At 40.5% G+C, this 24,819-nt stretch overlaps 1 protein-coding gene across 1 annotated transcript in view; it reads left to right on the top strand.

Annotated features, from left to right (window-relative positions):
* The first annotated feature begins 1,301 nt into the window (after window positions 1-1,301).
* Window positions 1,302-24,819, top strand: part of pde8a (phosphodiesterase 8A) — a 37,588-nt gene continuing 14,070 nt past the window's right edge. Inside the window, exons 1-6 of the mRNA XM_012814946.3 lie at window positions 1,302-2,606; window positions 17,901-17,957; window positions 21,869-22,059; window positions 23,320-23,376; window positions 23,645-23,699; window positions 24,518-24,606. Of these exons, the coding sequence (XP_012670400.1) occupies window positions 2,448-2,606; window positions 17,901-17,957; window positions 21,869-22,059; window positions 23,320-23,376; window positions 23,645-23,699; window positions 24,518-24,606 (608 nt within the window). The 5' untranslated portion in view covers window positions 1,302-2,447. The remainder of the gene's footprint in view (window positions 2,607-17,900; window positions 17,958-21,868; window positions 22,060-23,319; window positions 23,377-23,644; window positions 23,700-24,517; window positions 24,607-24,819) is intronic.

Raw genomic sequence — 24,819 nt, 5'->3', positions numbered from 1 at the left:
GAAGATGATTAATGAACAACGGGTAAATAAGCAGCAACACTTTATCACACTGATACCATACCAAATTAATCTTTGAAGACTGTCACATGTTTATGTACCACAATCTAAAAATGTGTACTCCAAGGATGGCTGTCACAGTTGGAAATTTCCAGTATGCCATGTCCAATATATGATGGCCCTAACAGACAAGAGAGGGATTGCACTCCTGATAGGCCTATCTGGGGTTTCCGGTCAGTTCGGCTTTTAGACATTTGCAGTCTGGTCTCAGAGATCTATTAGAAAACATTTCTGGCCTGTCTTACACTTGAGTGTAAATTTATAAAGGAGCTGAGGCAGATGAAAAGTCCCCTCTACCCCCCCTAGTGATCTCACAGGAGTGATTCGTTTTTTGCGATATGAGGGGGATGCCAGTCAGATAGAATTGCATTAACCATGGGAAGCATACATATCCTTAAACCCTTGGGCTGGCCTTGTGCTGTGGGTCTTGTGCATGTCTACATATACAGTCTAAATGTCAGCCTGAATGTAATCAACCAAGTGGGTATATAAAGGGGGATGTTAAATCTGATGGCATTTGACTGAATGATTTCATACCATGACCTAAATATAAATTAAAAAAATAATTTCTATTTTCAGCAATGTGAGGAACACTTTACGTGGACCCAGATCCTGAATAATTAAAAATGTGTGATGTTGGTGATGTATCAGTGTAGGGGGAGGGTTGGGGTTCTTCTGTTTGAATTTTTATTGGGTGTTTCTCATGCGCATGTTTACCATGTTGCCTGGTTCATAATAGGCATAATCTGCTTTGAGTGTATCCCCATTTGATGTTTTTTTATTTGGTTTCATGAAGAACCCTTTCTCCCCTATTCGGTACTTGAGCGTCAAACATGGGCTATAATGTATTGTAGGCTAGTGTGTAGGTCTACAATGTATTTGGAGGCACAGCTGTAGACCTATGGTCGATAAAAAAAAATGTTTTGACGTCTAAAGGATAGTCCGTATGGTTACTGGACAAGTAAAGGTGAAAAGAAAGTCACGTGAAAACAGGCGATCCACGCCATATTTGCTCACACACATGAGAACACTATGTGATTTAACTCAAACCTGTGCTCGACGTATCCATTAAATCCCGATGGAAAGAAAAACAGTCGTGGCGAAATGATGTGTGTCGAATAAACGCAGAGACAGTACCTCAAACGTTAGCAATTGCAGCACATTTTCAAAGTTCCCTCGGAAAGTGGGTACCTCCCAGCTGTGGGCTAGCTGTCGCTGATTAGCTCTGTTCAGCTCATTTGCATTAACGTCAGTAAAGGCTGGAGGTCAATCCTTGCGGGTGCTTTTATTGGATCTGCTGCTGTCAAGCAGTGCTGAAGAATTGGAAGGGCAAACGCGAGTAAGGCAGAGAAAGACTAACAGAAAACACAATTATGTGGTTGATTTCTACCTTTACGTCTAAAAATGACCAACATAAGATTTCCTTTTGGGGAACCTGAAACTTAACGCCGTATATCATTTTCTGTTTTTGTGCGATTGCATTAGGCAGAGGTGGTACCAGAGATAATTTGACAGCCTCTACATCTTTTTTTTTTCTAAAAGAGGAAAATTGTGGGCCTTTGATTCACTGCTGCCCATTTTTAATGCTTCATCCTATTGAGGATTTTTTCTTTCTACGTTGACAATGGTTGCTTGAATGGGGTTTTACGCAATGAATTATATTTTTCGTAATAGTTATTTTTTTGGCAGATAAATGGAACGTTTTATTGGACTACACGCATTTTGTTGCACGGGGGAGCCTTCAAGTCGGAGCGAATGCCGGAGGAATACTATGCTTAGTGAATATTTGAGCCTGTTGATGATGAATGGCACAGAAGTGGAGCAAACTGTCGTGAGAACCGGTTTGTGCCTAATGTCTTGAATTGAGGTGGGTAACCAGATTGTGAAAGGAAAGGAGGACATCCCACTAAATTGGATGTTTTTGGGTGGAGAAGGCGACAAAACCCAAAACGCACGGACGAAAATGGATAAAACTATTACATAAATCGAGGAGGACTGGCGTTCACTAGTAAAGAGCAAAGTTAAGAATGTGTTAATGATGTGGTACGAAGAGGAGTGCTGCGAGTGTAATAGATAAATAGCATATGGGATTGAGTTGTCGAACTGAAGTGTAACGGGATTCATGTTCGCGAGGAAAAAATCGCCACTTTGAAACAAAATATACTGTCTATAATTTACTTCATGTAAAAGGCAGAGAGGAAATCTGTTTCCTGGTTGGGGGGTGGGGGGAAGGAAGATATATTATTCATGGTTTCAGTGAGGGAAGCGGTGGAGAGAATTTTGCATTAAGATTAAAAAGGAAAAAAGAAGACGTCAAGGAGAAACCGAATAATTGGAGAGCAGAAGCAGAGCACTTAAGCAAGAGAAATAGTTTAAAGTGGCGTTGAAGCATGGGCTGTGCTTCAAGCATTCATATCTCTGATAGGGTGGTCTATAGTGGAAAAGAGTCCGAGGAGTCCCACTCGCCCCAGCAGACCAATACCACTCAGCAATCTCAGCAGCAAGGAAATCCAGCCCAAGGATTACCAATTAAACCCTCAAATTTCAAGGTGAGACAAATACATGCTGCTTCTACTGGTGAAGGGGGTGTAAATCCCTTTCTTTTTCTCTCATCTTTAACATGTGCACACAGCAAATATCCTTTTGTCATCGACCATCATCAGCCTTACTTTGTAGCCTATCCAAATATCCGAATCCCTTGGAATTTGTCGATCTTATTATAGCCCACTGTGACCTACCGAGCTCTGACTATAAGATATCCAAATTATGAACCATTCTAATACACCCCTCCCCACATGGGTTTGGTAATTGTTTGCAAAATCCTCCTTAGTTTGGCGACACTGTGACGCATGGTTCGTCTCCACCTATCAAATAGTTCACAGCCGAGTTGGTCCACAGGATCTTGACATCATCATTAAGCATCCCTTTCAGTTTCGTGTGAGTGTTGTTCGTTTCAATCTGTGTACATTTATCTGAAACTACGCAGCCTTGTGTCTTTGAAGATAATTTTAGGTCAATCTCGAAGAGGTCAACGTTTTATGAAATTAAATTCATACATAACTCCACCTTCTTATTGATTGTTTCATCTATTGAGAACCGGTGACTTTACCCTAAATGTCGTTAGGGTAAAGAAAAGGGAGGACTGTAATGCAATCATATTACCGTTTTACTCTGTATCAGTAACCTTGCTGTAGACGTTGCTTTGAATACCATCTTTACATTCTGGGGGGTTTTAATTCTTTAAATTTAAATTTCCAACAATAGCATATCATCACATCATATTTGTTGTGTATTAAAATGTACTGGACCTAGCCAAAAAAGACATGCACTGCAGTGTAGGTCTACTTGCTCATCTCTGACAGCACATCAGTGCCGTCTTGGATATATACACCGAAATGTTTTTTTTTCCATTGAAAACACTGTAATGTAAATTCAGATTTTGTTGCCATGCTTTAGCTTATTTAATTGCCTTTCGGGTGGTGCATAGCCTACTTTCAGAAATACATATGCACAAGCTTACAGTATACTCACCGTCAGACATGTATGGTAGGTGTAGGCTTGTACAGGCCCCAGTCCACTGATGTTCATTGAGGAATAATGCTATTCTGACGTCACGGATGTGACGGCTTTTGGATATTTCCTCTACATGTTGCTATGCACAGTAAACATATTGCACAAATGATCTTTAGAGCGACATATGAGCTGAGAAAAAACAGCACAAATCTAGGCACAGTTGAACCGTTTGTGACCGGCCTTTTGGCATAAACTGTGGGCTGAGCTCCTGTACTGTGAGAGACCTTGTGACATGGTGGTCTTAGGTTAGACATTGCCGTGAGTGCTAAGAGGGGGCAGTAACAAACAGTATCAGATGACCATGTCAATTTGTATGTGTTAGGGGAGAGATTTATTTGTATTTTTGTTCAGGGCATACATTCCAACACGGTCAAGGCCTTGCATATTCTAAGGGGAATTTTTCCTCTGGACTGTTAGATGTATGTATGTGAGATCAGTTCACTGATGCCTCTAAAGTCATCTATGAATTTAAGTTGTTTGATTACAAGACATGCTGAAAGGAATGAATGGCTATAGTGCTACAGTTTTAACGCTTTAACGTCTCACAACAGCACATTTCTTCATATGAACTTAAAAAAAATTTTTTTTACATCTTTGTACGCCCTGAAGGTACTTTGAAAAATCAGTGAGGTGTGCATTCGCATTCTGATGAGCAGGCCTCTAATTGATGTGGTCTTGGAATATAGCCAACTGTCACTGTGTAAACAATCAAAGGAAACCATCATTTTGACTTCACCTTACAGTTCACAATCGTAAACACTGAGATCATAATCATTCCGTTATGCTTTTTGAAATCTCATGGCTGATGGCATAGCATGGCGTAGGCTGTGTAAATAAATGCTATTTTACATATCTTTCCATGTCTTCCATAATGAGCGCATCCATAAATCTAATATTATGTAATATCCTGCTTTGTTAATTATTTGGACATTTAGACATTTTATATTTTGGCATAATTTTTATGGCCCACAGACCTCAAATGTTAGTTACTCATGGAAATGATATACTTACTGGGGATTTGTTCAACCGAATAGTGGTTGTTAGTGTTGAGCACAATTGTCTTGTATAGATTAGGGAATTCCTACCCTCAGATTGGTTTGATTGTCAGTTCAGAAATTAGGTTGAGGATATATTTAGTTTGTGAAGTGAACATATGTATCCATACAAGCGCTATATAGGACTTTTGCACTTTTGCTCAAATATGTGTTTGCCCATATACTGTACAGGCCATTTACAGAATTTTTAAATAGATTTGTAATCCCTCTCTATTTAAAAAGCTCAAAATTCTGTCGAGAAGCTCATGGTGCTCTACTGTATTTTTTGTTTGTCTGCAAGAACAGGGTTGTGTGAGTGTCTGAGTCACATCTCTGCAATGTTACTGTCTGGAGCTCAGTTGGACCAGTTGATACCATGTGTCTTTTGCCGAATGTCTTTGATTATTCAGTGCTGCTTAAATGATAGAATAAAAAATGAACAGGGAAGGCTTTTGTATTTATTTTTAGAGTGACTATTGAATCACATCCTGGTAAAACAATGAAGTGACTACCTAAGCAGATGCTGGAAAAATATCAAAAATATATTTCACCTAAGGCAGCAGGTAATAGAAAATATGAATATATTTCACTATTGCAAGTGAGCTTGGTTTGATGGCGTACATAGTACTAGTACACTGATTGTCTCAGATTTTTTGGTTCAAATCTTCATCTAGGATATTTAATCAGCACACTATCTTTCACATCTGCACTGTATATTATGCAAGAATGATGTATTTTAGGGGTTTTCCAGACTTTTCCAGATTGTTTTAAGATTGAAGGCATTTATACCTGCTGCAACATTTTGTACTTTTGGCTACATGAACATTTAAGGTGGCATTTTAGCATACAGATTAAAGGCCTGCTAGTTTTGGAAGCATGTCCCATGTTATGTTAACCTCAGCAGGGAACACCGACACCATAAACCCATGAACAGGCATGGTCCTAGCATATAATGGTGGGTGGCAGTGACGAACTTAAAGGATACCTAAAGGATATTCCATAATGTGCACTTTTGTGCAGCCAAGGAAATACATTAAGTTAATTGTAAGTTAGCCCACCTAACCTACGACTGTGCAAACACTAATTCAGTTGTGGTATTTCTTGTGAGGCTGATGAAAGAGCAGAATTTTGCTCATCCTAAGCTAAGCAATGATTGGGCCCATACATTTGGTTTTCAGTGGATTAACACTTCCCATCAATGTACATACGTCACTAAGAACACACAACTTTTGAATAGAATAGACTGTATTGCTTTGATTGTCTGTACCGATGGCTAATTGTGTAGCAATTAAATTGAACTGAGAAGGGGCCTCAGGTTTCAGTTGTTGGGGCTATGTGTCTCTCCTAGTCCTAGATTTGGAACAAACCAAGCCTTTTGCGGGTTTTTTTTTTCAAGGACTGCATATTCCAATAATGCTCATGTAATCAATACGAATTTTATGGTTGATTAAATCCTGCTCACTGCCTTGGAAATGCACCTCAGTAATGATTAGGGGAAAATAGCTTAGTAAAGATTCAAAGTGTTTTCTTCCTACTCTAGTATTTACTGATTTAGTGATGGTCTGTGTGGTGTGGATGCAAACGTGTTATTGGGTTAAAGTTCCCACTACCATGAAGCAAGGACCACACTGTGTGAGCAAGCCGGTCTGGGCTCCCTTTAGAGCATATGACATTTCAAATGCTGCTGTCAAGGCTCAGTTTAGCCCCACAACTGTAGGCTTCCTCTGCCATCGGCAGTGCGGTGTGACCACCACCACGCGTTAAATACAACATATTGTTCTTAAATAGAGTGTTCATTTTCCCCATCTGATAGTCTTGGGGGTGTAAGGGTCTGGCTGCTTCCTCACGTGGTTCTCTGTGCAGTATGTGTCAGGATTGCTCTTATCAGTCTTGGGTGGTGTGTGTTTTGGCCAGGGCAATAGCCTTTGTTTTGACAGTTGGTTTGCACGGGCAGTTATTTCAGTTGAATGCTGGGCTCTCTCTGGTCACAGGTCTACGTTTGCTTGCCTAAATGCCTGAAATCAGTGAAGTCTGAGCAGCTACAAGTCTGTGTCAAGGGCAAAGCACCATTGGACAGTGATAAGAGTCAAGTACAAGGTCTGGCGATGGGTTTTCTTAGTCTGTCTGAGTGCATTCCTGCCAATGGGCAGAACTTTGTGTGGGGATGGACCGTCGCTTCCTCTAAACAGACGAGAGTTTATCTAGCCTTGATGTCCAGTATTCCTCATGGCTGTTCCCCTTTGACTGTCCTCTAACCCTTATCTCTTGGGTTATTTTAGAGATCCAGCAAAGTTTGGGGGGGATCATGCCAAGAGTATCGGAGTTTACCTTTGTACCCCTGAACCCAGCGATTGATGCATGAGATTGATTTTCAGAAGATGTCTGTGTGCTGCTCTGAGCTTTACACTGTAATTCAATTGACAGACCATGCCAGGGCAGTGGGGAGCTCCTTCACATTAATTCCTGGTCTTTGCTCTTGTGGGCCCTCGTGCGCTGCCCAGTCGAGCCGAACACTGTGATGAATGCCTTTGTGAAAGTCTAAGTTGAGACTCATTGGATAATTTATTCCAGAGTAGGGCAAAGTCTTAGTTGGTTGATGAATTAATCCACTGTGTTGCTGCTCTTGGAGCTAAAGGAAAGGAAGAGGAGAGGCCACCCAACCCCACCACTTTCTCTCTCACTCCCTCTCTCACTCTCACTCCCAGTGTTCCCTCTATCTCTTTCTCCCTCTCTCTCTCTCTCACTGTGACTCTCTTCCCATCTGTCTGCTGTTGTAATAGTAGCCATAACGAAGGAATTGTTTTCCAGCTGTTGGCCAATAAGTGGGGTTGACTGTATTTTGACTGTGTTTTGACATGAAGTTACCATGTCTTTGCATGTTTTTGGAATGGTTTTGCTGTGACTGTCTTCTTGGACATAGTGCAGTTGAGCTAAAAAAGTGGTTTGTTTGCCAAGTGTATGTTATATGGCCTCTGGATCAGCTACCAGCGTATTATTTGCCATTTGTCATCTGTAATGTGTGCTCATGGCACATTAGTTGATGAACATTAACTCTGAATCCAAAACTGGGTCCCCTTATTCCTTTTTAATGTATAAACCGTATTGATTGTACGATTGATTATCCCATATCTTTGTTCTCAACTGCTCTTTAGTCAACAAATCATAGGTGTACCTCTGTATTTTGAAAAACCCAGGACGATATCACATATTGGGAATATAGTGGCAAGTAAGGTATTGGAACCAATTTATGGAACACCCTTCTGCTTATATTCTAACTCACTGTTCTTGATAATCTGCCTGCTGAAATGTCATTTAATAAAGGCTGACCAACCTTTTCATACCCACAGTGTATTCTGAGAGAAAGAAAACCTTTCAGTTGTTTTATAAATAACTCTCTGTGCTCTTCACAGTAAAAAAAACAATGCAAGGATTATATTTACCTCCATAGCATTTCAAGGCATTTTAAATGATGTCTGCCTTACTTCTATACTTCACATGAGCTGCCTGTGTGAAGACTCGAGGCCCCCTGTGAGGGGGGGGGGGAGTGTGGGGCAGTTTTGCCATGTCATTCTCAAAGTTTTATCTTTGCTGGCAGCGAGGTCGAAGGACGTGAGGAAAGGAAACTTTGTGGCAGAGCCGAAAGAAGTGTGGCTCAGTGACCCTACCAGACCTAAGTCAATTGTGTGTGCGGTGTTCAAATGGTTTAAGCTCTATGTTGTATGAAAGTTAATCCAAGCATAAATGAAAGGGTGGCGTTGGGGTGGGGGACCGTAGGATAACTTGTTGCAGAATGTACTATTTAGTATGTATGTATGTAGTATGGTGTATTTAGACGTTATAGAGCATATGTGGTAATGTCTGAGAGAACTTTGGACAGGATGCAAAACGCAAAGTTCCCCATGCAGGGGAATTTGGTCAGGCACATTTGCTGCTGAACCTCATAAGTAGCCATTGGTGTTCATCTGCTACAGTGGATGTCAGTGCTATGAATGAACAGGGCATTTAAGTTTAATTGGGCAAGGCGGCTTTGCCATTGTTGCTCATCTTATTTTTTTTTTAGACTTGTTTGTATTGTTCTGCAAATTGCTGTGACTTTAGTTCCCATCTTGATATGGTCTGTTATGGTTCTCTTGAAATTGCTATTTTACCCAGCACTACATTCAGAGCAAATGTACAATAGTACACATTTTAATATAAAAGAATGTGGACATTGCTATTAAAATCATTGAGATTGTGGAGTTCCATCAAGCAGTACAATGTCATTTGACTTTGCTCGAGTTTTATGTTTTTTTTTTCAGCTATCTCTTGACAAATACAAATGGTCATTTGAACAAAGTGCTTGCTTTGTTCGAATGATTTCTGAAGTGTCAGTGTGTTTGTTTTGCACTCCAGGAGCTCTCATACCTTGTCTCGATCCAGTTATACTGTTTAGGACGCAAACCTGTAGAAAAGTTAAATTTTACTTTAACAGCTTTAGTGAATGTCCCCTAATACGGCAGCTTCATCTGAATATGATCATATTTTATTAGAAAGCTATTCATATGAAATATTTGAATCTCACAAAGTCCACTACAGAATTAAGCCTAATATCTAATATCTTGAGTGTAGGGATCAGGACTGGTATCCTGTGAACTAGGAAGGAGCTAAAATTGTAGAAACTACAACATTCTTTAAACTATGCTGTCTGCATTCTCCTGCGAATGTGCCTCAGTACCTCTGTCTCCATTGCCTTTCAGTTGGATTCTATGTGTCTGTGTACCACTGAGTGTATTTGCAATTCCACTTGTTTGGCTCTTGCCGAGACTGTGAGGCCCTGGCTGTCCCTGGTTCAGAGATTCACTTAGATGCTATTCCAGTTACCCTGGCCAAGTTTCAATAGTGCTACGTCATAGAACACAGTGCCTTATTGAACACTGGGGTTTGCTGGGTAGCTGTTGAGTGAATTGAAAATGAATGGACCTAAATGTCATCAAATGAAAGGATGTCTTACATAGTGATGTTGGCACATACAGATGTCAGTTGAGTGTGGATTCTTCTGTCAAATCTCTTTTTCCTTCACGCTACCAAATTTAGTTAGCATTTCAATGATTTTATTATGGTTTACTGTCATTGGATAAAGCATTTTACAACTGCAAAATACCTAGCGTGCTAATAGGAAAAGTAACATTTGAACTTAAATTGTAAACATCATGGGTAATAGAGAGGGGTATCACACTTATTTAATCTGATGCAACACATCAGGGCGAAAGTGTGTTGATTTTGATCTTCAACCAAAATGCAGAGAATACCAGAACAGAAGAGGATGTGAATATACATCCTTCATTAATGTGTAGGATACTGTGAAATGTCCAGACCCATCTCTCCACATTTGCTTTAAGCAGTTAAAGATCAGCAGATCGATTCAACATCCCTTGCCTTCATGTCTCAAAACATTGCATGCGTACCTTTTGCCTTTTAACATATTGGTTCACTTACTAGAGTCAGTTAAGGTGAGTGCAGTCAAGGAACAGACCTTCCCATTGTAGTAGAGCTAGTCATCTGAAATAAGGCTGTATTCACTGAGTTCTCCCTGAAGGTTTGAAGGTTTGAATCATGGGATGGCATGTGATTGCTTCTTTAGATTGTCGAAACCAGTATTATTCCAAAGCAAGGCACCATAAGTGTTTACTCTCCAGCCCAGCCTGTGTTCTTTTTCAGAAGCGGGCAGGAATGTGTTTTTGACCTAACATAAGCATATTAATCTCACTGTAACAGCAGGTCATACGGTCATTTGTGATGTATTTAATGCACCAGTTTGAAATGTTATGCCATTTGAGAAGTTACAGTTAATAGAAAAATGGTATGCTGTAATCCCAGTATTAGTTTTAAGTGTTAGTGTTCAAATGCCTATATTTGAATGTTTGGCATGCAAGCAGTTCTAGGTTGGAAGGTGGAACTGTAATTACACAGCTGCAGCATGCTGTCTTTTAAAGTATGACATCAGTTTTGAAACATATTCCAGCCATTTTATCACCATTTTCCATGCCATGTTATTGTATTGCTATTTTCTGAATTTCTACCTATTAATTGATTGTCCCTTGAGAAGGCACAGCCATAATCCCAAGGAGACTCAAGCAGTCATAGCAAAGCATATTTACCACATCTGGTCAGGGAGGGAAAAGGAGATGAGAGAGTGATGCAGTCTGGAAAATGGATGATCCATTCCAGACATTTATTTAAACCTAAATAATTGCTGTTAGTTGGGGCCGTACACTAGCAGTGCAAGTTTAAATGTGTGGGTTGTGGTTTCAGTTGGACCCAAACTGGCATGGCATCAATATGAATGAGATGCATGTATTAAAATGTGTCATTTCTTTTTAATCCAAAGCAGTGTTAAGAAGGGAGTACCAGGTTTGGCAGGTTTTTATTATATACGACTTATCTAAATTTCTAAAGTTTATTTTTCTCCGTAAGTTTCTCCGAACATAATGCTTATACCAATCCATTGATGTCAAAGAGAACCTTTTTTAAAATCGTAAACACATGTATTTCTCAAGTGATGTAACCTCATCAGATTAGCCTTAAAGTTTAAGCACAATATTAGCTTTAGAATTACAATTATGAATTTGATTTTGACTGATGAAAGTAATTGTCTTGCTCATTTAGCATGAAGTTGAACAATAAATAACCCATTTTGCCAAGTGATTTGTCACTTATTCTTATAAAAAAAAAAAAATGCGCCTTACACCATAAATAAAATAATGAATTGATCAATCAAGACCTAAATATATACACAAACAAAACATTATAGCCCGCATACTTGCATTGATAAAAACGATACACCATTGTTATATATAAAATCCACATGCATGTTTTAGTACATATTTACATTTCCCTCTAATATATCTCTCTAGTTACTTTTGGGTGTATTTATTTATGCATTCTTTTTTTTTTTTTTTTATCAAATCTTTATTGATAATATAAAGGTAGAGATACAAAAAAAGTACAGGTTTTACATTTTAGATCAATACAAAAACATACACAAAACAGAAACAGGACAGTTATCCCCACCCCTCCACCCCTCTTATTTATGCATTCTTAACTTTTTTGTATGTATTAATTTCCCCATTTAGTCATTTGTATTTCCATGTCCTTATGGTAATTAAGTTGACTGGTAGTAAAAACTAGTGCTGGTGTTTCATGTCTGCTATTGGTTGCTTATTATCACAGTGTATAGATTGATTACATGGAGCAGCAGTTGGCTAGCTATACAATGCTTCTTATCGTTATGTTGATCAATGCAAGCTGAATTCCTCTGCTAGCTTCTGGGTAGCTTTTAGATGTTAGCATGGCACGCTAGTTAGCTGGTTGATATGTCTCTAGTCCAAGTGAAGGGTAGTGAGTCTGTGGTATCATGTTTGAAAATTCCAGGAAGCATGTGGTCATTTAGAATGAATACATCTCATGTATAGGTCTTATATAGATCTTATTATTCAGGTCCTTCACTGGTTGAGTTGGCTTGTACGCAACCATTAGAGGCTGTCTTTGCTTACCCATTGTTATTAATTACAAACATTGTTATTGGTCATTACAAACCCACATGAAATGAAACTATATTTTGCAGAGTTTGTCTTTACAAGTTGACCACCATCCCTCTGATGTGTCATTCCCCATATGACTCCATAGGCACATTCGGTTTTAATGGCCTGTTTTCCCCCTCATCTTGGTCTGCTTTGGGTGGTGTAGCAGTCTTTGTGTAGGCATAGTCGCAGGCATACTCATGTGTAGCCCTGTTTGTGCACGCAAGCCAACTCTTCTTTGAAAGTGGTGGTGCTTGGAGTGCACGGTTTTCCCTGAACTCTGTGCGGGGAAGCTTAGGCTTGGCCTGGTATTAGGGCGGATTGATGCATAATCTGGATAAGGCCAAAAATACCTTGAAGAAGACCACGAAAGAACGAGTGGGGCATCCAAAGGATTTGTTTCCAAATAATGTAATGAATTTAAGTGTGTTGGTCTTGTGGTAGTTGATATGCATGATGCCGCATAAATAGCAAAAATATGTTTAAAGTTGTTTTACTGTTAATCCATCTGTACATCCTAACAAATACTAGTAGCGACTGATGGTAATTTGTAGTTCACACATAACCTTATACCATTCCCACTTTCTTATATAATTTGCCATACAATCTATTTGTTTTAACTGTTAGTTACACTTCATTCTACCTCTACAGTTATATTCCTTGAAACTGCAGATGGACATAAGGGTTGAAGACACAGGCTGTGATGAAGTGGCCACAGCATCAGAGAGAGCTGGCTCATGTTGTGGTCTGAGTTTAGCTGGCTTTGTGACAGTGTTATGTCTGTGTAGTTTACCCCCTTAGCTGAAGCAGGCTTGTTGGAGAGAGTGTTGTGTAATCCCAGTCACCTGACCCAGTGTTCCTTAAGGTGGCTTACCCCTCACGCTATTATGTCATTCATTTTCAGCAGTGTGAGTTGAGTGTCACACTGTCAATGACAGTGTCGGGAACCATCTATTCTATTTGGTTGGCTTGATGTGTGAATTAAGTTATATGTCTGACAAATGTTGTCATTTGTAAAAAGTCTAAATTTGTTTTGCGAATGCAATGCTTCCTAAAGCTTTTAGAAACTAGGTATCTAATTTTGAATGTCATGTTGTAGAATTCAGGGCTCATATAATGAAAATGCCTATAGAAAATGGACGGTACTAAGTAAAAACTTTCGTTTTGTCCAGAAGCAGTGAAATGATGGGGAGTGGCTCTTATTTAAAATAAGTTGAAAGGATGAGATTTACCATAACAAGTATTCCACTATGTAGCTCTTCATGTGTTAGTAGGACACGCATCCAAGAAAGATTCTTCTGGGGGACACAGTATAATCATTTAGTGGCTAAGTGCCATTTTAGCAATCTTCTCTGGTGGCTAAGGCTCACTTGTTTATGAACATCTTTGCATCACGTAATGAGGCTGTTTTATAGGTATCGGTATAGGTTCAAACACAAATCACAACTCCGTAGACATTTTGAGCCCATGTCTTGGAATGATGTAGTGTCTGCTGACTGTGTAATGAGCATCAACACAATATGTTTGCGTAGGCCAATGCTTTATCTTGTGAAGTGAAAGATAAACTGTCAGACAGATTTGGGGTCAGAGTGTTCTTGCTGTGAGCTTAGCGTACTGTAACTGAGCACATGATAAAACAAAAGCCAGCGCTTCTGCCATTTTAAAACAATCCTCCATATCTGGAAATGGCTCTGGGAACTGAAAATGAGAACTCGAAATGCGAGGAGTGAATCTGTGTGAATGAAGACTTTTTCTTTACATAATATAGTGTAAACACATTTACTGCCCCTGCATTTCTTTTTCTGCATAGTTTATTAAGAAGCCAGGTGCTGGTGAGTCTTGCATGCAAGGGAATGATGAAAGTGCTTTTGTAAGAATGCGTTAGGGTGTTATCCTGGATAAGGATTAGGTCATCCTGGACCAGACTGTGTTCTCAATAGAAAGTCTACAACTCTGTGCTACAGCTAATCCATGCTTTGTGTAAATGTGTCAACAGTCAATTATTACAGCAGTTCTTCACTTATGAATCTTTGTTTAGCCAATGCCGTTTATGCTCCCATAAAACCATTCTTTAGCATACAATAGTCTCTTTTATTGAGTCATATCACATGACCTAAACTCTGTTATATTAGCAAAGGACGTTGGTTTGAGTGAGAAGGCATGGCAGAAACATTTACTTTGCTGCCCTTTCCCTTTATAATGCCCTCACTGCTTAATGTTGACTGTATAGCAGTTGTCGGGTTGACATTTTCTGCAGTATTTAGGACACCAATCCATGGTGGCCTACTTACGAAAGCAGTGACTCACCTAAAGTCTTCTGCTCCAATGGCGACATACTTGGTCAGTGTACATAATGCATCTAGACGTAGGGCACGTACATCACCCAATGATTTCATGCCATATTGCTGCTGCAGTGTACTGTTATTTGTAGCTCTCAGATGGTCAGCTGAAACATGTCAGTGTTGGTTGGGGTTTCATGATCTGCACTAGTGCATACTAGACTGACTAGTGTGATTGCAGTTCTGTAAGGATTACAGGGTATTGTCTAGCCCGCTCTTCTGTTGAGTGTGCATGTTGGGGGTTTTAGGTAGGGCATTGGGTTCTGTGACGTTTGATCCTTCCAGGGCACTCCGGAAGCCTTAGTGTGTGAGCTGGCAATCAGGACTGCCTCGCCTTAGTCTCTGAGCTAATGTGATCAGAATGGCGTTATCTACAGTGCTTCTTTAGGGCAAGAGGTGCTCGTATGCCTTAGTCATGCAAATACTAGATTTCATTCATTTCTTCAAATAAACCGCTCTGTTCACATCAAAGATCTTTTGTGTCCTGATAGTTGTTGCCCTTATTTGGAACTTGATATTGGTCAACATTGGTGGCAAAGTCAAAACTGTCCATTTATTCATTAGCTGTGTCCTCATTACATACATGTGACTTTCCCCTTGTGCTTCTCCCAACAAGGAAAAACAAACAGCTGAATACTGATTCATGTCCGTTCACATCCAGTGCGTATGCTTTGTCCAGCTGAGGCTGTTCAATTTGCCCATAGATGCATCTCATTTAAAGCTAAATTACTCTGGGCTGTGGAACTGCACGCCAGAATTTCACAAAAACCACTGAACAATAAAAAATCCGAGAATAATTTGCTGGCTGCCTTAAACGGGGCCAATGCGGGGCGCTCCTCCCTTTCTAACACATACCAGCATACGTCAATACACAAGAGCAGTGTGCCAGCCAGCCTGCAGGTGATTGGCATTTTGCGCCCAGCCATGCATGTCCCCTCCACCCAACAGGGGTTAGTCCACGCGGCCCCGCGCAGGAGAGAGCAGCGGCAGACGTCCCAAGATTCCAAACGTGCCGCTCCCTCTGCCACGACGAGGAAACTGTTTACCCTTTTATATCTGTCTCTGCTGACGTCTGCTCACTGAACAATGTCATCCAATTTCCTGTTTTTCACTTTGGTGGAAAGCCACTCTCCCAGTTTATATGAAGGGCTTTTGTGGCGAGGAGATCCATAGGACCGGATGCACCCAGTAGACAGGATGCAGGGTTAAAGGCAGCATTACTAAGTAAATACAGTAGGTGTATGGAGCTGAACTCTGCCATCTGCATCCAACCACACTGCATGCAAGTCCCCCATTTGTCACCAGAATGAGCAGGGCTGGCACGTCACACAGTCGTGGAAAAGCGTTTGGGAGAGTTAGGTGAGCAGCGTGCTGTTAGCAGTCAGGGCTGCTGGAAGTGTTGCCAGCACTCTGAACATTTCTCCTTTTGTTTATGTGTTCTGGACTGAGTGCTTACTTTATGGACACAGCCATGTACATACACATGTCACTGGATGAGATGTGGGCCAAACAGGAACATACAGTGTGAAAATGTTACATTGTGAGCCATTGCCTCGTGTTGATTTGTAGGCCTGGTAGGTTCTCTGATGGTTTTGCCCTCTTGCTGCTGCTGCACGACGACTCCAGATGATTGAATGCACGCAAGTGTACATTTGGTCTAGATTTGATCCAAACATGCAACCTTTGGATGTCTCCTCGTAATTCTGTCATCATTCGATCGAGTGTTGCACAGATGGCTGGCGCTGGACTCAGTGACTTCAAATTGCAGTGGGGGCCTGTGTTACAGTACTGCACGGTAAGAATGCAACATGAAGACCCTGCGTACTGTATATTTTCCATTGAAAAGGCCTGTCTAGGGTTAACACTAACAGCAGCGGTCCCGTCAGTTACTGTTAGCTCATCGCGAGACCGTTGTAAATTAGGTCAAGATGTTGCTGCCTGTGTCCGTTTACATGAGCGCGTGTGTGTGTGTGTGTGTGTGTGTGTGTGTGTGTGTGGGTGTGTGTGTGTGTGCCCATGAAAGAGTGACTGACTCTGCACTGTATATGAGGAAAGGAAAGGCTGCGTGAGCATAGTCATGGACCCTGGGCTCTGTTCTGTGTGGCACAACCATTGGCATTTGGAGGCTGACGTATGTTTTGTGATCTGTGCCCAGTTTGGTGTAGTGCTGGTATGGCATTAGCATGGTAGGCTGTGTCTGTTATGCAACATAACTTCCAAGTTTCACTGCCTCTGTCAGCATCAATTAAGCAGGAAAAATCACTCCACTCAACCAGAGCACCCCGTTCTGCTTGGCTTGGCCTGCGGCAAAATTCAATACATCACATTTTTGACCATAGCAGCAATGCTGGATTCATAAATAAACGAAGCGACACACACCAAAATAAGCCCACACATACAATCCAAAATGTTGCTAGCCTTGATACAGAAAAAGCGAAGTATTTCATTTTCTTTGGTATATTTCAAATGACATTATTGCATGTATAGTTAGCTTTCAATGAGTATACAATACATCACATGTCCATTTCACACATTCATGCAACTGACTCTCAATCATCATACTTGATCATCTATTATTTGGCAACTTTATGATTTATTATTTTGTAAGCAATGAGGTACAATCACAATACAGTCCCACTACAGCAGTTTGGCGGCTAAAACTGTTTCTGAAGGATGGCTTTGTGGATGACCCAACTTCTCTAAGCACAACAAAATCGCCTCTTTATTACCCTTCCACAGTAGCTGGGCCTGTTGACATGGCATGGCAGGATTACAATTGGGCTAAGCAGCTTGTTAAAAGGGCTTACTTTTTCTTTTTTTTTTTGCAAGAAGTGATTTCAAATCGGCCTTTAATTTCAAATTCCACTTGGTGCGCGTCTCACGTGCACAGATTGTTTACTGAGAAGAGGAATTCTGGAGGGGTGGCTGTCCGTAGAGGGCTTGGTTGCCATAGATACTAACCCCTGTGTGGAGCTCCATTAGGAGGAAGGAAGCTAAATTATTTGCAGAGAGAACTCTCCTCTCGTTTGGAAGAAAGTTTGAATTTGCTTTGTTCAGAGTTCCATTCTTCACAGAAGCAAACGTGTTTTCTTATCAGTGTATGTCAAGATTATCCATTCAGCTTGGATCTAAGGTGTCCCCCTACACACACTAACTGTATCTGAAGCAGATCAAATATTTCGTCATCAATCTATGTGATATCCCATTGTTATAAAGTTTTTGAATGGTATGGTGAATTGTTGTCTTTATACAGTGCATGTCATCTTTATCTTTATTAACTTCAAATGAAGGAAATGATTGTACATTGTTCTGATTGTTTTGTTCAATTTCTCTTTCAGACCACATTAACAGAGGTGCAGTTTGGACCAATGAAGTTATACGAAGATCAGCTTCAGGTAGGCCTAATGTCAAGCATTCTCTCTGCTTTTAAAACGTAATGAACAAATAAGTACCCCAAAGGGCATCTTCCTCCTAAGTGCAACAACTAAGCATTTGTTTTTCTGCAGTGGAGCAATGGGTTGAGGTCATTCTTAGAGAACCGGAATGTTCTTGCCAAAATACAGTTTGTGTCTACTGTGTGTAAAACAAGAGCTGCCTTTATGGATTATTTGCAGTGTCACTTCAGCGCGTACACATCTGGATGCGACCTCATTGAGCAGACTATCACTCCGATAGCTTGAAGACAATAGGCAACAATTCTTCATTCAGTGCCCAAAAGAGCGATGTGTTAATGGGAGGATTGTGAACGCCATACCCTTAGGTTACCATGGCAACGGTGTTGCCCGTTTGCAACAATGAGCATACCATAAGAGACAATCCATCTCATACGAGGGGGACACAGAAAGCCCTTGGATCCACTGGCAGTCTCAGACATTGAATGGTTCATTATAAGAAGGCAGAGCAGCACTTGGCCTTTTTTCCTTTGTTACGTGTGCTAAAGGATTGACAGTGTGCAAGGAAGTGATGTTCTCATTCATGGGGTGGTTTGTTTTAGTTCTGTGCAGAAAATGGGTTATGTTTGGTTCATGTTATTACATGTTGCTGCACCAGTACAAATCAGGAATATAACTGATCTTTAGGCTTTGATCATTTTGATAAAGATCTTTATCAAAAGATCTAAAGATTTGATTACGTTCATATAGTGTTATGTTGCTTGCTTGCGACTGAATCACCCACTTCACTGGCGCTTTCATGACTTTTGACTCTTTTATTTCATAAGCTCCCATCCCAAGTAAGAAGTGAAGGCTCTTGCTTGAGGTATAATATTTAACAATACCTGTCAGTTTTGCATTGATGCTTTTCAGTTTAATCACAGTAGGAAAATGAAACAGAGAGATTTCCCTTTCCTGTTTTTGTCACTTTGGACTCACAGCTGATCCTGCCATTCCTTCCTTGCTCACGGGACTTGGCTGAATGTTTTTAACAATGATGTTTTCTAGACATTCAGTTTCAAACTGCCAAAGTAATCCTCTTGTGTAAAATTACCTCATCAAACTGCAAAGTGTCCTCTCCTCCTGCTTATGTTTCCCAAGCTCTTTTTAGTAATTTCTGGTGTTTTCATTCAACTCTCAGTCCTTACTTCATTTTCCATGGATACTTTAGTCCCTTATGTTGTGCGTATATATGAGACAATCTGGGTCTCAACTCCAGTGAAAATGGAACATACTTCTTGGCTCAATGTTACTGGGATGTTCACGGTCAGCAAGAATGTGGACTTCAACAGCATGTCAATGTGGAATTCTGACATAATTCTGAACTAGCACTGCACATACTTGTGTGAGTGACTTGTGTATTTCTACTGTGTGCTAGTCCTATCAGTATCTCCGAGAGCTTTAGGTTCATGGTTTCTGTTAGCCCGCAGAAGTCCAGATGCCTTTACTGGGCTGTGATCGGTCGATGAGGTAATGCTTTCGGGAAAAAAGAAGGGCTGACACTTTCAGGAGAATTCAAACCATAATTATCCCCCCACAAAACTTAACCCCAGAGGGTCTGTCTGTAGGGGTTGTTCCGAACACAGCTTTTCTTTTGTACCTTTTCTGGCTGTTGTATTGCACGTGGAAAAAAAGACGGAGAGGAAAACAACTATATTCTACTGAACAAACTGCTCATTCTTAATGTTCACTGTCTGCGCTGTTGCCCCGATTCAAGATGACATCTGTGAGAGTATGAATGACTCATGGATTTGGTCTTAGTGTTGCAAATTCTAGAGGGGGGCCTCAGTGCTTGGCTCTTATTTACGCAAGCACAGGAGTTACATTAAAATGCCTTTGGCAGGCCCTGTGCTCTAAATGGCTGATTTGGCCTGGGGCTGCAGCACCTTGTTGCCCAGCCTCGGTGGTTCAGTGGAGGGAAGCTGATGCCAGTGTGACCAACAGTGTAAATCACAGTGCCGGACTAAAGAGCGACTGACGCACGAGACGTGACGCGCGGCAGAAAAGCAGCCACAGTCAATCTCCAGACATGCGGTGTGACTGATGGTTCCGTGACTGCTCGTTAAGGCTGGGCGATATGGCTAAAAAACACGCATATCTCCATATGCTGAGGATAAATGATGATATACGATATAATTGAAAAACTTGACGTAGTATAATGTTTAAGTATCTGTATTTATTTGCAATATCAAATAAGTTAACACATCATACTGTCCTATATCTAAATAGTTGCTGTCAGCTGAAATAGAAAATTTAAACAAATTGCGCATACAGCATCAGGGAGAGGGACTGTACACTTAAAGGTGTATTTGGGCTGTAAACTAAATGATATGACTGTATTGTGATGAAACACATCCATGCTGGTGCTAATATTGATTCGTTTTTAAGAATCTGCCTTTCATGGGTTGGAAATGGCTCCACATGCCATCTAGGCCAATGCTGCATAGAGTCGATCTTTTGGGACCTCTCTATATCTTTCTATATCTCTATATCTTTTGGGACCTCTCCGCCAATGAGTGTGAGTCAGTCTCATGATCATTTGTTGATCGAGACTCCTCATTCACAGTTACGACCCGCCCCACTCCAACGCCCCCCCCCCCCCCCCCCCCCCCGCTGTCGACAGCGAAGCCGCGCGCGCATGCGTCACAACGACAGATCCGTTTTCAATCATGGAGAAAAGCAACGAAAGCCAGTTTTTTGAAAACATGACCATTTATTAAAAAAAAAAAAAAGAAGATGTCACAGTGGACAAAACAGATGAGGTGGAGGATCAAAAAGTCTCTCCCCAGTTTCGTTTCATATGTTGACGTAGAGCCTTATGCTGTTAGCCGTTTACAACATAATTAAATATAACATTAAATATACCCACATTATGCGTTAAGACAAGCCCCATATGTTGACGTTTAAACCGTTTACAACATTATTAAATATTACGTTAAATAAACCTACATTATGCGTTAAGACAAGCCAGATATGTTGATGTTGAGCCTTATGCCGTAAACCGTTTGTGTCTGAGCATGCGCAATGTGAGGGACTACGATCCCCCAAAGGACTACCATCCTGTAGCGACAATGTCTTGTATGTTGGGCTACAGGTGTTCCAGTATATGGTTGTTGTTGGTAGTGTAGTCCAGAAGTTAGATGAATGAGTGATGAATTTTCTCCAACAATCTTTCAGGAAACCCCTTTTTGTAATGTTTCAGAACACAACGCCAGTAAAAACCCTAAGCAAACGGGTTGTTGAGTAATAAATGTAGTTATCAGACCGTCTTTTGTAAGCTTCTGCTCACCTTGTAAAATTGATGATGCATTAAGCTATCTGACTGAAGTGTATGAGCAGATATTTACACACAGACTAGACGTTAGTGATGGCAGCTAGCTTGCTATGCTAGCTAACTAGCAGTTGTTTGCTAGCTAAATTAGTGAGCCAATTTGCTTTTTAAAATGTAAGTTGTCATCTTGAATCACCACAATCTGACGTTTACTATAACTTAACACACTATAATTTTAGTGACTATAATTTGTCAGATTGCTGTTGTCTTTACTGTCCCTGTTAAAATGCAGTCAGTTTAAAACGCACGCAGGGGGTAACCTGCTTAGCCTATATTACTCATATTCGATATAACCAATATGGTAATTTCCTATATAAAATATATAGATATTTTCTATATACCACCCAGCCCTACTGATCATGCCCTGTTTACTTAACTGTTGTCCTTGTGAGCTATGCAGTCCTTCTTTCAGAATTAACATTGTTTCATAACCATAAGAAGTGTAGTATGTTAGTTCATTTTAGTTGAATCGAATGATCTTCAAAAAGCGGTGGTTGCTGTGTGAAAAAGGTGACTTTTTTTTTTTGTCTGCTTTTCTCAATAGGTACTTTTAGTGTTTGCCAAAGAAGACAGCCAGAGCAATGGCTTCTGTTGGGCCTGTGAGAAAGCCAACTTCAAGTGCAGCATAGCCCGAACTCCTGAATCTGCACTCGAGTGCTTCCGAGAAAAGCATCATGACCTCATTATCATCGATCACAGACATTCCAGATACTTTGATGCAGAAGCACTATGTCGGTAGGTCCCCTCTTTTGAAGATTCTTGTTTTGTCCTTGTGATTTTGAATTATGTTTCGTATTACATGACCCAGATTTCAAGCTGTTATCTCAGTGTCATTGAAATGTCACATTTCTTATATTGTATTTGTATCATTAGTAAACAATATAATTCTCCGTATTAGAAGCCACTGGTCAGGATTACTCATTACACCATGTTTTGAGGTTTGTAATTTCAGGTGAAGAGAGCAAGTCTCAAAAGGGTTGTTTGTTGAGAGAATTGTTCTTATTCTTTTTAAATTAATTCACCTAATTATTTTTAATGATTTTCAACCATCCATTTGACTGGGTCAGTATTACAATTCACTGGTCATCACTTTCTCCTGACCAGTGAATTGTAATACTGACCCAGTCAAATGGATGGTTGGAAATCCATTAAAAATAATTAGGTGAATTAATTTTAAAAGAATAAGAACAATTCTCTGAACATGACAAAAACTTTCACATGGCTAAAACCATTGGTCTACAAAATGTGCGATATGTGCAAGTACACTACATTGATTTATTTCCAATATGTTTTTTTTTTTTATCTTGCCTTCTCAGTACAAGGACTGACCTTAACTACTGTGAAATATATATATATTCTTTTGTAAGGGTCATTATGCAATTCAACGTCAGTATAAGATTTAAAGTTTTCTTTTCACCCATGAGTCTGAGTAGCCCAGCAGTTTCAGTTGCAGTAAATATGTAATGAAGAGAGAGAATCGTTACTGTTTTGTTCAGTAAGAAACATCTCGGGAGATACAACCAACAGAAGTCTCGCCTTCTGGATTTCCCTGCATAGGCAAACCCGGGATTTCTCCAGCTTAAATTCTGTCAGGTGCTGGTGAAGTCATGTCCCGTTCAAATGAGAAATGCACACCCCCCTCCATGCTATCTTTAGCTCAGGCCTAAACCAAAACACCTTTATAAACATTCATTTAGCTTGCCTTCCCTGTATGTTAACCCTATTCATTTTGGCCAATCTATACTCTCAGTGTACACGCAGTGCTGCCCGAGAAAGAACCAAAGAGGCTTTATGGTGAAAGGCTTGAGCTAACTGCTAGCTGATGACTGCCCATGTACAGTGCATTCTTTCAAAAGCGTATTTATTTACAGTGAGCTGCACAACTGGGATCTGCCTCTGAGAATCGGACCATGAATAACTAAACCAACATTGATTTGATGCCACCACGCTGACCAGTGGAGCACATGCTAAATAGCTCTCTCTGTTTAAATACAGGTCAATTAGAGCGGTGAACTCATCAGAAAACACTGTGATTGTTGCTGTTGTGAAAAGGTAAGTATACGGTTGTGTATTTTAATCTGTCGTGCTGAAGAGGTGCATTTGTCTTCACTTGTTAATCTGCAAACAGTTTTTGTAATTCCATGACTTTAAGACTGTATGATAGTCATTACAGCTGACTAATTAAGAGCAGTGTGTGTGTCTTAACCTAGCTGCACGATTCACACTCACTGTTATGCCAGTTTAGCCAACTGCGGAGAGTTTTGTGTGAGACTGGCTGGTTCTTTCTTTCCTGATGGCTTTTCTTAACTGTCATTTAAAGGCCGGACCGTGAAGAAGCCACTGTGATGTCTCTGATAGCGGCAGGATTTAACAGAGTGAGTAAGGCTTTGATCTGTCACTACAATGATATTCAGAATCCATAGAGCTACATTTTAAACAAAGATATTTGTGAGAGTTTTGAAACATGCAGTATTTTGCCGTATTTGTCACGACTGTGGTGTGTCAACTTGACTGTTTCGTTTGCCTGCACTCACATCATGATTACGTCACAGAGTTGAATAATCGTTGCAAAAGCTCTAATTGTAAAGTGTTCCCTCATGGCCCCTTTCCTTTGTGTCATATCAGCAGATTAATAGGACATTAACACAAATCTCTGCCATCCTACTTTTTGGATTAATTTAGAACTAGATTCATAATTTCCATTGCATCTACATGGATTATAGTTATAGTATAACGCCACCTCTAAACCGAGTCTTTTCACAAGTGCTTAACATATTGGCTGTTGCTGAACTGCGGCATGCACTCGACAAACCTGACCAATTGTGCAATATAAACCTGATGTAATCCTTTGTTTGAGCTATTCACCGGCGAAGGGAAAAAATGCATAAATCACGTTTACGTGCCCGTCGCTTGCGTCAGTACTTAACCCTTGATTGACGTAGACATATTTGCGACATTACTATATAACACTAAAACACTTGTTTGGCATGTAGTGAAAATGCCAGATTGTCAAGCAATTACAATTGTTAATGTTTGTGTTGGACCACATTTTGTGTGTGTGTGTGTGTGTGTGTGTGTGTGTGTGTGTGTGTGTGTGTGTGTGTGTGTGTGTGTGTGTGTGTGTGTGTGTGTGTGTGTGTGTGTGTGTGTGTGTGTGTGTGTGTGTGTGTGTGTGTGTGTTCATTCCCATTAGCGGTATGTGGAGAATGCCAACATGATGGCCTGCTACAATGAGCTTATCCAGCTGGAGCATGGAGAAGTGCGGGCCCAGTTCAAGCTAAGGTGAGCTCTCCGTTAGCACTCACTGGCCTCTTAAAGAGCCTCACCAAGGCACACAAGTTCCCCCAAACAACACACTCACAGAAAAAGCTAATTTGTTCATAAACGGTTGGAGTTTCAACTATAACTGTTGTTAGAGGGAGGTTTCACCTGTGATTTTATGCGGCCTGGTGTTTTAAAAGAAGTGAATGGAGCTAGCCAGATGCTCTACCTGTG

This window comes from Clupea harengus, chromosome 6 (genome assembly GCF_900700415.2).
Source record: "Clupea harengus chromosome 6, Ch_v2.0.2, whole genome shotgun sequence".
Classification (NCBI taxonomy): Eukaryota; Metazoa; Chordata; class Actinopteri; order Clupeiformes; family Clupeidae; genus Clupea; species Clupea harengus.
Note: the sequence above shows the minus strand (reverse complement) of the source record. Positions and strands in the feature narration are given on the sequence as shown.